The sequence below is a fragment of the Sminthopsis crassicaudata genome, chromosome 2 (assembly GCF_048593235.1).
Source record: "Sminthopsis crassicaudata isolate SCR6 chromosome 2, ASM4859323v1, whole genome shotgun sequence".
NCBI classification, from domain to species: domain Eukaryota; kingdom Metazoa; phylum Chordata; class Mammalia; order Dasyuromorphia; family Dasyuridae; genus Sminthopsis; species Sminthopsis crassicaudata.
In genome coordinates, this window is record NC_133618.1 from 261,212,160 (window position 1) to 261,225,083 (window position 12,924).

The following is a 12,924-nucleotide window of genomic DNA, read 5'->3' on the forward strand; positions in this document are numbered from 1 at the left end:
AAGATAGGAAGAAAAGAGAGAGAAAGAGAGGAGATGGTGAAACATTAATTTATTTTGACATGCACATGATTCTTCATACCATATAAGGTGTTTTCAAAAGAGAAAGCCACAACATCATAGAATTTTAGAATTGAAAGACTCCTTAAAGAGTATTTACTTCTTCATTTGAAGAAATGGCAACTGAGAGCCCTACTTATTCAACATCTCAGGTTGTAAACAATTGAACCCAGATCTCCTGATATCCATTCTAGTACTCTTTTCATATAGCTATACCACTTTATGAATTCTAATTTTTCTTACTTCCAATTTTAAATATATTATTCAGGACCACATGAGGCTGAATGGAATTATGAACCCTGTATAAAAAAATAATTTATATGTGAATTAAAATGTAAAAAAATTGGGAAAAAAACATTTAACTTATGTGTGACAATTCATTCTTTTCAATCCACTCCAAATTTCTGAATATGTTTTGTACTATCAATGTACTAACAATTTTAGTCATTCTTTAAAATAGTGTTCAAGGTTTCATATTGTCATAAACTTTGATATTTTGTTAGTTTACCATGATTTTTTAAACTTGAAAATATTACTATTTCCTCTAATGTTTTGAAATTTGGTTTTCCATTGTCCAGACAAACCTTTGTCCCATTGCTCTTAATGAATGATACTTTGTGGTATATATTGAGATTTATTCTAAAATGGAGCATGTGTAGAAATCAGAAAGTCTGTGGGAAATGTCAAGATTAGATACAATTTTGTGTTTCAAAAATGATAATTTACATTTATATGGTGTGATATAATTTCCATACAAAAACGAATTTTGCCCACAGCTACTAAGAAGAAATATAGTAATATAGAAAGAACCCTGGGAAGTTCTTCAGTATGCTTGAGGCTCTAGTATCAACTCTATCACCAACTAACTATGTGACCTATGACAACTCCCTGATTCTTGCTGCAATGCAGTTTTCTCATTTGTACTAACAGGGAATGGAAGAAATAATTTATTAAAATAATTTAAAACCAATTAGGTTTTATAGGTGCACAGAGGCAAAAGTATAAATTATTTCTATACTTTTGCCTCTGTGCACCTATAAAACCTTATTGGCTGTTAATAAGCAGTCTTCTCTCAAGTACTTTAACAATCATCATACCCCCCTTTGTTTCATTACTTTCTTGTGAATAACTTCATTAAAAATCTAAGAAAGAAAATAAAATAGGCTGCCATTCTGTAATATTCTTCTCTAAAATGTAATATTCTCTGGGAACAGGTTTCTTGGGGGGCTTTTTGGAGCAGCCTTTGTTTCAGTTCAGTAATCACCCCAAATGCAGCCAGGTATTAAAGTCCAAATCCTTTATTGTCTCTTTCCAAGTCTTGTCTCCTTTCCTGTAGCCTGGTTAGCTTTCTTAGAGGCCCTCTGTAGTCTTCGTTCTGAGAGCTTAAGCTCTGGCTTTGAATCTCCCCGACTGAATCCTGGTTAAGGCTCCTAGCTTATATTAAAGGTGTGAATCTTATAGAACTCTAGTAAGTACTAAGTACACATACTGAAATAGAGAACTATTAAATACTGTGCTAAATAATCATTGTCTCTATCAATTCCACTGACTTAGCACCTTGTTTCAATCCTTTGTTTCAAGTTTAGAGTTCTGGCTCATAATACCATTCATTTTACTTTTGCAAACCCTAAAGATGCTGTTCCCTAAATAGATAGATCTCTGTGTTTATTGAGAGTATTAATAATATAATTCTATGAATTCAGATAAATTTTCTGACCTCACCTCTCCCCCTCCCAAAGAAAAATGAAAGCAATGAAAATAACAAAGTCGTGAAATAGGAGAATTGGAAAATAGGATCAAGGCTATGGGTTTTCTCATTTGCATTGTTATATGAACATTTAGGAAACTAACTTGATATAATAGAAAAAAAAAAAAACACTGCTTCTGAGTCAAAGTCAGAAGACTTAGATTCAAAGCATGCATCTTCTGCTTAATATCAAAGTGATCTTGGTAAAAATACATACCCTTCCTACACTTTAGTCTCCTAATAGTTAAAATGAGGGGTTTGGATCAAAGGACCTCTGAAGTGATAAAAATACATACATACATACATACATATATATATATATATTACTATGATTAATATGTGTGTATACACATAAGTTGTAGAGTTCACTGTTGTAGAGCTAGTCTCCACATTATAATAACTATCTGAAACTTTCTTTTCCACTTCCTTTAATTTCCCTTCCTGTTGTTATCCAGACTTGTCTTCACTTACTGTTTTGCCGATGCATCTCAAAGCCAACTCTCCTTTACTCTGGAAAACTCTTTGTTTGCCCATTCCATTGACCTGCCTGTCATTTATACCTTAAGAGCTACCAACTGCTAACCTAAATTGAACTGATAAAACATTCATATACTAAACCAAAAACCTTACAGAGTACTCTGAAGAATAAGTTAGATCCAAGGGTTTTATACATTTTGTGAAAATCATAGCTGTAGTTAGCCAAAAGGTTGTCTTCTTGGGCTAAATTAAAGAAGAAGTTCTGAATCTTCCCAGGATTGGCATCAGCTATATGAATGGAGTTAAATTCTGAGCCCATTGTATTTGAAAATAGCAAATATAGGTGATAACTCTTAAATTGCTTAAAAGCAGAGAAGGGAATGAAATAGGAAAGAATTAGAGAAAAGTACACAAAATCAGAGAAGAGAAGACTTACCATCTTACTTGTCTCTCTCACTAAAAACTTCTTATTTGGTGACAAATTCTGTTCTTTCTCTTCTGGTTTGAGACTGTGAGCAATAAAGGGTATATAATGAGGCTTGGTGATGTAAGAAAATAAATCTTCCTCAGTATAAGATATATGGATATAGATTTAGATATGATAAATAGAGAGATGGATAGAAAATAGATAGATAGATATTCACATCAAGGAATAGTCCTTGGGCAAGAAAATTTCCTTCTCTGTATTTTACATAAGATAGATCTGAATTTATGGAAAGAATTCACCTATCATGAGCCTCTGAGACTTCTTAGTATCTTAGAATATCACCAAATTTAGAGAAATATCTGACACTGAAACTTTAGGAAATTTAAGGAGATAAAAGACTCCATTTCAAATAAGTAATATTTTAAAAACCATTTATCTCCCTCAAACTATGAGCTTTGATGAGATGTTCCTTCTGTTTTCCTTGAATAGAATGTTTTTTGTTTTTGTTTTTGTTTTTCACATTTGCATCTAATAAAATTCTTCTCTTTCTTCATGACCTAGTTCAAATGCCAAGTTTTCCACAAAGTCTTCTTTGATTTTTCTCTTCCCCCTACCTAATGTAAGTGTTTTTTCATTATCTGCTTTTGTCCCATTTTATAGAACTATTTTGCATTTAAATAAGCAGAGATAGAGATGTCTGCCTCAATGTATTAGTCCTTAAAATCTTACACTGTTACCCACGTGCTTGCCCAAAGAAGCCCTAGGGAATTTTTTTTTTTTTTTTTGCTCCAGAGAAGTAGTAAAAAATAAATCAATAATTCTTCTTTAATTCACAGTCTTCAGAGCCTTCAGGGAACTAAGATGATGAAGTACAAGCTGGGACCCATTTGAATGCTCTAATCCTCTTCAAATAAATTTAAAATAAATCCTCCTTGATTCAAATTTTGAGACAGGGGAACCAACAAAAGTTAAGAGCAAAAATTTTTCTGGAACAAGACAACTTAGAAGATTTACAGAGGATGCTTGTAACTCCAGGATGAGCACCTAAATGAAACAAGAGCATCAGTAACAGGCCTTAGAAATAGGGACAAATGTAAGGGATTTGAACAACTTATCAGAAAGCAATGACAGGAGATCTTTTGCTACCATTAGATATAGTCAGCACAAATGAAGGTGTCCTAGCTATACCTGATTTAAAACTATATTATAAAGCAGCAGTCACCAAAACCATTTGATATTGACTACGAAATAGATCAGTTGATCATGGGATAGGTTAGGTTCACAAGACAAAATAGTCAACATACTAGTCTAGTGTTTTACATACCCAAAGATCCCAACTTTTGGGATAAGAATTCACTATTTGACAAAAACTGTTGGGAAAACTGGAAATCAGTATGGCAGAAATTGGTCCATGATTTAGGTATAAAGAACGAGATCATAAATAAATTAGAGGAACATAGGATAGTTTACCTCTGAGACTTGTGAAGGAGGAAGGAATTTGTGACCAAAGAAGAACTAGAGATCATTATTGATCACAAAATAGAAAATTTTGATTACATCAAATTAAAAAGCCTTTGTACAAACAAAACTAATGCAAACAAGATTAGAAGGAAAGTAACAAACTGGGAAAAATACAGTTAAAGATTCTGATAAAGACCTCATTTCCAAAAAATATAGAGAACTGATGCTAATTTTTAAGAAATCAAGCCATTCTCCAATTGACAGACAATTTTCAGATGATGAAATTAAAACTATTTCCACTCATATGAAAGAGTGTTCCAAATCACTATTGATCAGAGAAATGCAAATTAAGACAACTCTGAGATATCACTACACACCTGTCAGATTGGCTAAGATGACAGGAACAAATAATGATGAATGTTGGAGGGGATGTGGGAAAACTGGGACATTGATGCATTGCTGGTGGAGTTGTGAAAGAATCCAACCATTCTGGAGAGCAATTTGGAACTATGCCCAAAAAGTTATCAAACTGTGCATACCCTTTGACCCAGCCATACTACTACTGGGCTTATATCCCAAAGAAATACTAAAGAAGGGAAAGGGACCTTTATGTGCCAAAATGTTTGTGGCAGCTCTTTTTGTAGTGGCTAGAAACTGGAAAATGAATCAATGCCCAACAATTGGAGAATGGTTGGGTAAATTATGCTATATAAATGTTATGGAATATTATTGTTCTGTAATAAATGACCAGCAGGGTGAATACAGAGAGGCTTGGAGAGGCATACCTGAACTGATGCTCAGTGAAATGAGCAGAACCAGGAGATCATTATATACTTCAACAACAATATTGTATGTGGATGTATTCTGATGGAAGTGGATATCTTCAACAAAATCAATGATGGACAGAATCAGCTACACCCAGAAAAGGAACACTGGGAAATGAGTGTAAACTGTGAGCATTTTTGTTTTTCTTCTCAGGTTATTTTTACCTTCTGAATCCAATTCTTCCTGTGCAACAAGAAATTCGTTTCTGCACACATATTTTGTATTTAGGATATACTATACAATATCTAACATGTATAAGACTGCCTGCCATCTAGGGGAAGGGGTGGAGGGAAGTAAGGGGAAAAAAAATAGGAACCGAAGTGTGTGCAAGGGATAATGTTGTAAAAAATTACCCATGCATATATACTGTCAAAAAAAAGTTATAATTATAAAATTTTAAAAATATTTTTAAAAAAAGAATTAGCACAAAACAACAATAACAACAACAACAACAACAACAACAAAATCCCCAAAACTTATGTAAATCCTATCTATTAGTTTGGAGTTGTGGATTTTGGAAAAATGCCAGTGGATGTTAGTATTCTGAATTTTCCTCCCTTCTTTCCAGACTCAACCAATAACTATATTTGAAAGTTGTTTTGCCGAATAAATAAACATTTCATAGTCCAGAGGGGAAAAAAAAGATATAGTCAGCAGTGATTGGCAACCCCATTTCTCATAAACACTTATGGGTCACAGTTCCAGGGTAGGCAGGAATGCTTTTGATCAACCACAAAGGAATAGGGACTCTTTCTATTTCCAGGGGTTAGAAGAAAGACAGTGCTGCTGACTGATGGAGAACAGAAAATCTGGTCATAGTTCCAACACCACTTGGAGTAATAGTGTTTGTGGCTGCAGGAAAGCTGGAGTCCTTCATTGGGAAAGAGCATATCACAAACCAGAAGAGCAAAAAGACCATACCTTTCCAAAAATAATATCATCTTAGAAGCACCAAAAGAATGCAGACCCATTGAACTAGCTCTGAAAAAGTAGAATGAAAAAGCCTGAAGCTTAGGATAGTGCCTCTCTAATCCCAGATAAGCAGAGCCCAACTTTAGCATAAAGTTCAAAATGAAGAAAAAGACTGGGGAAATGGACAACAATGGCCAAATTTTTTAAAATTAAAAGTAAATATAGTAAAAGGTTACTATAATGTCATGGAAGGTAAAGATATAAACTTAGAAGATAAAAAAGAGCTACAAGCAAAGCCTTAAGAAATGCTAAGTAGAACCAAGGCCAATAAGAATTCCTGGAAGTGCTAAAGAGAGAGAGAGAGAGAGAGAGAGAGAGAGAGAGAGAAAGAGAGAGAGAGAGAGAGAGAGAGAGAGAGAGAGGAGATTAATAAAGGAGAATAGAGGAAAGACATGAGAATGATGCAAGAAAATTAAACACTTAATGAAAGAGTCAGAAAAGATAATAAAGAAAACTATTTTAAAATCATAATGGGCCTAATGATAAAATAGGCACAAAGAATGTATCAAAGGAAATATCTCTTGGAAAAGGAGGCTCAAAAATGTATTGAAAAAAAGAATTCCTTAAAAAGTAGAATTGGGGACAGCTAGATGGCACAGTAGATAGAGCACCAGTCTTGAAATCAGGAGGGCCTGAGTTCAAATCTAGTCTCAGACACTTAGGACTTATGAACTGTGTACCTCTGGGCAAGTCACTTTATCCCAATAGCCTCAGGAGAAAAAAAGTAGAATTGAACAAATGAGGGGAGAGGTACAAAACATCAATGAAGAAAAGAATTCCTTAAGAATTCCTTAAACATTAGAACTGAGAAAGCAAAAGCTAATGACTTCATGATTCATCAAAGAATAATTTTAAAAGCCAAAAAGGCAGGAAAAATGAGGGGAGGGGTGGAGTATAAAATAACTCATTAAAAAAAAACTGACCTGGAAAATGGATCAAGAAGAGATTATTTTAGAACATTAGAATTCTTCAGTTGATACAAAAACAAAAGCAGGGGTAACAATCATGATCTCAAAGTTAAAACTAACTAACTAATGAACGAGATAGAGAGATACACAATTAAAAGAGATAAACGGGGAAAGTGCATTATGATAAAAGGTACCATAGATAATGAAGCAATATCAGTTCCAAATCTATATGCAGCAAATACTCAAGTACCCAAATTTTTTTAAAGAAAAAACTAAATGAATTACCAGTGAGAAAAAAAAGCAAAATTATTCTCATGGGAAACTTCAATCTTCTCTTCTAAGAACCAGATAATATAATTTTAAAAGTAAGAAAGAAATCAAAGTGATGAACAGACTCTTAGGTAAACTAGACATCATTGATATCTAGAGAAAGTTGAATAGGGATAGGCTAGAATATAGCATTTTCTTAATTGCACAGGTGACATTTTTAAAAATTGAAAATAAAAAATTTATACTTAAATGGAGTAGAAATGATAAATATAGTTCTTTTCAAATCACACTTTAATAAAAATTTTATCTAGTAATAGATCATGTAAACAGATTAAAAACTAATTGAAGCCTAAACAACCTGATTTTTAAAATGAGTGGGCTTTAAAAAGGAATAAAAATAATGAATAACTTTATTGAAGATGACAATAATAAGACAAAATGTAAAAACACTTTTAGTTTTTCAGTAAAATAGAGAAAGAAAAAAACAATAAATCAGCTATTCAAATTAAAAAGAACTAGAAAAAGAACAAACTAAAAATTCCCAATTAAATATTAAATTGGAAATCCTAAACTTAAAAGTATGATTAATGAAATTGAATGTAAGAAAACCATTTAATTAACCAATAAGACTAAGAATTGGTTTTATGGGAAAAAAATAGATAAATAATAAAAATAGATGAATCAATGGTTAATATGATTTTTTAAAGAAAAAGTAAAATAAATTTCTAGTATCCAAAATGAAAGGGGCAAAATATCCCACCAATGGAAATGAATTAAAGCATTTATTAGGAGACATTTTGTCCAATTATAGGTCGATAAATTTAACAATTTAAGAGAAATGGGAAAGTGTTTAATTATTCAGTTGGGTATATAATACCAAAAAGTGTAGGAGGAAAGGGAGAAAAAATGATCTAAGTCATTATCAATTAGAGAAGTGCAAAGTTTAAAAAACTCTGAGATACTGCCTCATACCTCTCAGATTGGCTAAGTTGGCAGGAAAAGATAAATGTTATAGTGTTTGTATCCCAAGGAAATCATAAAGGAGGGATGTGTAAAAAATATTTATAGCAGCTCTTTTTATGGCAGCAAAGAATTGGAAAATGAGTGGATCCCCAACAATTGGTGAATGTTTGAACAAGTTGTGTTATATGAAATTAAAGGAATATTATTGTTCTATAAACATGATAAACACAATATATGCTATGTTCACTTATTTTTTCTGTTTTTTTTTTCTTTTATTCTGATTTTTCTCTCCCAAAATGATCCATAAATAAATGTGTTAAAAATAAATAAAAATATGTTTAGAAGCAGAAATGTGTTGGCAAATGTTTAAAAATTAGATCTCAAAAATGTACATATAGCACAATTAAGTTTAATATTCATTATTAATGTTTATCATTTTCTTAAGCCTGGAAAATCCACAAAACAAGCAATTTAGTCCTACTGTTTAATGTGTGCTAATTCCTGATATATAAATATCTATATCTATCTATCTATCTATCTATCTATCTATCTATCTATCTATCTATCTATATGTGTGTGTGTGTGTGTGTGTGTGTGTGTGTGTGTATATATATATATATATATATATGTGTGTGTGTGTGTGTGTGTGTGTGTATGTATAAATGCTCACATTGAAAATTTAACAAACAGCTTTCTTAAAAGACTTCACCCTTGCTCCAGGACACTGTTAAGAGGTCCTCTAATTGCTTTAAGATCCTTTTTTTAATTGTAGAATTATATTAAATTTGTAAATCCAGCTCTTGTAAAAGATGTTCTTTCCTTTGCTGGCACAGGAATGAAACATATAGTCTACACACTGTGTTCTAAGTGATTCTGGCTGACTACTTTAATTATAAAGTTCATGTTCCTGGAACATGAGAAAGAATATTGAATTCTTGTACTATGTGTGGGGTTGAATCCCTAGTCACTTCTAAACATATATGAATGCATGCCTAACTCAGGATTCTGGGAAGTACGGAGTTCCCGATCAGATATGAGACTAATCTAGCTACCTGAGTGTCCAGTTATAGCCACCCTTACTGCTACTATTGTCATATTCAACTTATAGAAAGCATCAATCCTACCCTTTAGCCACCTAAAATTGTTTTTTGTCAGTTTCATTATAAAATCTCTCAAAAAATGTAAAATTATAAACAAATTATAAAGAAACAAGAATAAGCCTCTGGGAAATATAAATCTCAGAAGTAAGCCTTCACAACCTAAAGCTTATGCATAATTCACATTAACTCCAGAGTTCTGGTGAAAGTAATCTTCCTTTTGCTTTTCCATGGTGACAAGTTTCTCTGTGTTTCTATCTCCCTATTCCTTCTCTGCCTTCTTTCTCCCACAAATGTAAAAGCAAAAAAAAAAAAAAAAAAAAAAGATGATCTTGTGAATTAAAGTTAGTGTCTTCTGTCATTACAAAATCTTTGGCTAGTGGTTGAAGATAGTGAATGAGGGAAAACAAAGAAATGAGGAAACTTTCAGGAAATTTCTCTCTAAACCAGCATCTATAAGTAAAAATCACAATCCTCTTGGCAATACTACAAGGAGGTTTTTTGCTAAGACATGTCCACACATAAAGACATTTTTTTTTCAGTGACAGGTAATTTTAAAGTCAAGTCCTCCAAGTTTTTGGAACTTTTATTACTACCACTGAGTCTCTATTTAGAGACATATTCAATATATGCTGATAGCTGGTATTATTTTAGTACAAAACCTCTCCCAAGTGATCTAGGCTGACATCATTCAACCTGTAGTGCTTCATACCCTCTCTAATTTCTATTCCTTAATTTTTAGTGAGCTCTTAGAGTCATAGAATGTTTAAAAAGAAACCACAATCAAAAAGATCAAAATCAGCTTTCTCACTTTATGGAGATTTTCTTGGTCCTGATGCCAACTATATCTTTGTTAGCTATTAATATATACAATGTTTTGGTTTTAAATATAATTTATGTGAAAACCAAATATTGAAAGTTGGGTTTTCTTTCCATTCTAATAATTGTTCCATTATCTCAAAGAGGCCCTTCTGCATCAGAAAAAAAAAAAAGCCTAACACATATACTAGATATCTTATAAGACATAGTTACAATTTTTTAACCCAGAAGTCTCCAAAGCATATTAGAAGAACTACACTGGAATTCTTTCTATTTATCTCAAATATATTTGGCTATGAAAAATCTTTGAAGGATTTTTTAAGTCATGGGTAATTGAATCATAAATGTCATGTTTTGTTATTCTCAATTTGGCAAACACTCAGATACATGAACAGTAGAGAAGAAAAATATGACAAAAAGTCAGCATGAGTTCAATTTTTAGAAATTTATTTGTTATTAATCACAATAGCATTAGCAATCATTTGAAAATTATAATTTATATATAATCAAGATATATTACCTATTCACAATCTACAAGATATATTTGTCTATTTGGTTAATGAGTCATTTAATGAAATAAATTATTTGCAATAATTCTATAACGTCAAGCAATTCAGTGATCATAGAATGGGAACCATTTCCTTAGAATCATCTTCATTGCCCTAAGCCACTCTTCAGTCAATTAGCTCTCTGCTCCTGTCTTCTCTCTTTTAGCTTGTACACACACACACACACACACACACACACACACACACACACACACATACACACACATATACACACACTTCTTTGAGTTTTAACAAAAGTTGAGAACATATGAGAAAGCATTCACTTTTTCTTATAATTCCAAAGTATATTATATTGAACAAGTATCTTTTTTTATAAAATTTAAGTGGATTTTTAAAACTTACAGAAAACTTATTATGTCACCTAAGGACAACATTAGTCACAATAAGTAATTGTATTTTCAGTTAACTTCTTTATATTGTTTGAAAGATGAAGGAAAATAATAATAACTGACATTTATCTAGCTTTTTAAGATTTATAAAAAGGCTTTATACATGTTGTTTTTCTAGAAGCTAATAATAACTCTATAAGGTAAATATTGTAATTTTTATAGATTTGGAAACTGAGATCCAGAAATGTTGAACAACTTATCCCTGAATACAGCACAAAAAACTAGTCTTTCCTAATTATTTTCCTAATTCAGTGCCATTTTCACTTGTCATATTCCTTTTTATGTTAAGTACACTTCTGTAGAAAAAAAGGAAGAAAGAGAAAAATAAACAGAGCAGTCTTCATAGAGAATAGCTACTGAATCTTTCAGGTTAAAATTTCAAGGGAATTCTTCAAATGTTTCCATTGAATGATCAGGGTATTAATTATGGTTCCAAGAATATGCATAACTTTCAGGTACAAACTGAGTGTCTACAATGGTTTAATATAATACATCCATCCATTACTCCAAGTCAAATGAGTTACTTGATAGTGCTTCAGATCAAGAGAAATATCTAAGATTTTTTCCTTGAACTCACAGATTGACTTCTTAATCTCTTCATGGCCTCTTTCATCTCTTTGTTTCTCAAGGTATAGATGGCAGGATTTAACAAAGGTGTAAACACTGCATAAAATACAGCAAGAAATTTGTCCACGGAGGGAATGTTGAGTGGACAAAGATAAATGAAGATACAAGGTACAAAGAATATTACCACTACCATGATGTGGGCAGTACAAGTGGATAATGCTTTATATACCCCATCCGTGGAATGATGACGTACAGTGAGTAAGATATAGGTGTAAGAAATCAAAAGTAGGATGAAACAGGTTGTAGCAAGGAATCCACTATCAGCATTCACCAATAATCCTAAAACAGAAGTATCCATGCAGGCAAGTTCAATCACCAGTGGAAGATCACAGAAAAAGCTGTCTATCTCTCTAGGGCCACAAAAAGGCAGATCCACAATCATAATTAATTGGCTAATTGAGTGTACAAGCCCAATAGCCCATGAAATAACCACAAGGCAAATACACCTTTGCTGACTCATGATGGTTGTATAGTGGAGAGGTTTGCAAATGGCTACGTAGCGATCATATGCCATGGTCACAAGCAACACCATCTCACCACCCCCAGCAAAATGTACAAAGACAACCTGCCACATGCAGGTTTCAAAGGAGATAGTCTTGCTATCCCTAAAAAAATCTATGATTGCCTTGGGGATGGTGACTGAGGAAAGCCACAAATCCACAAAAGAAAGGTTAGCTAACAGGAAGTACATAGGAGAATGGAGACGGGAGTCAGTGATAACTGTGGTTATAATAAGAATGTTACCTGAGACAGTAGTAAAGTAAATCACAGAAAATAGTAGGAAAAGACAGATCTGAAGTTCCCATGAATCAGTAAGTCCCAGTAATATAAATTCAGATACTGCAGACTGATTAACTCTATCCATTCTGTCAAGCATTTACACCAGTCTCCTAGAGAGATTAAGATAACCAGTTAATAGAATATACAATATAGCTTAATTTAAAATCTTTGATTCACAAAAAAGTATTTTTCTATACACTATAGATCTAGAACCAAAACTTGTGTCCATTAACATCTACCTTGCTAAAATATAGTCAGCATCATTCCCAAGAAATCTATGAAATAATGATTTAAGTGAATTTGATCATCTCTATTGTGTCTTCCTTCTAGTTTAATATTCTATAATTCTTAAAGCTCATGAAAAGTTAAGAGTAAATTATACATCAAAGATTGTAGGAAGAACTACAGGTTGAGATATGCCTTAGGGGAATCTAAAATGTACTATTTATTCCAAAATACTGACATTTGTTCAGCTTATTTTTATGAGGATTCCATAGCTGAATTATACCTCAAATGTTAAATTATTCTAAGGATGT

At 32.4% G+C, this 12,924-nt stretch overlaps 1 protein-coding gene across 1 annotated transcript; it reads right to left on the bottom strand.

Moving 5' to 3' along the window:
• Positions 1–11,534: 11,534 nt before the first annotated feature.
• Positions 11,535–12,476, bottom strand: LOC141553431 (olfactory receptor 4K14-like). The gene has a single exon (XM_074285096.1). It carries the CDS (start codon positions 12,471–12,473, stop codon positions 11,535–11,537), a length of 939 nt encoding a protein of 312 aa, XP_074141197.1. The 5' UTR covers positions 12,474–12,476.
• Positions 12,477–12,924: the final 448 nt, after the last annotated feature.

Coding starts and splice junctions, on each gene's coding strand:
- LOC141553431 (XM_074285096.1), bottom strand. CDS start 12,473: ATGGATAGAGTTAATCAGTCTGCAGTATCTGAATTTATATTACTGGGA.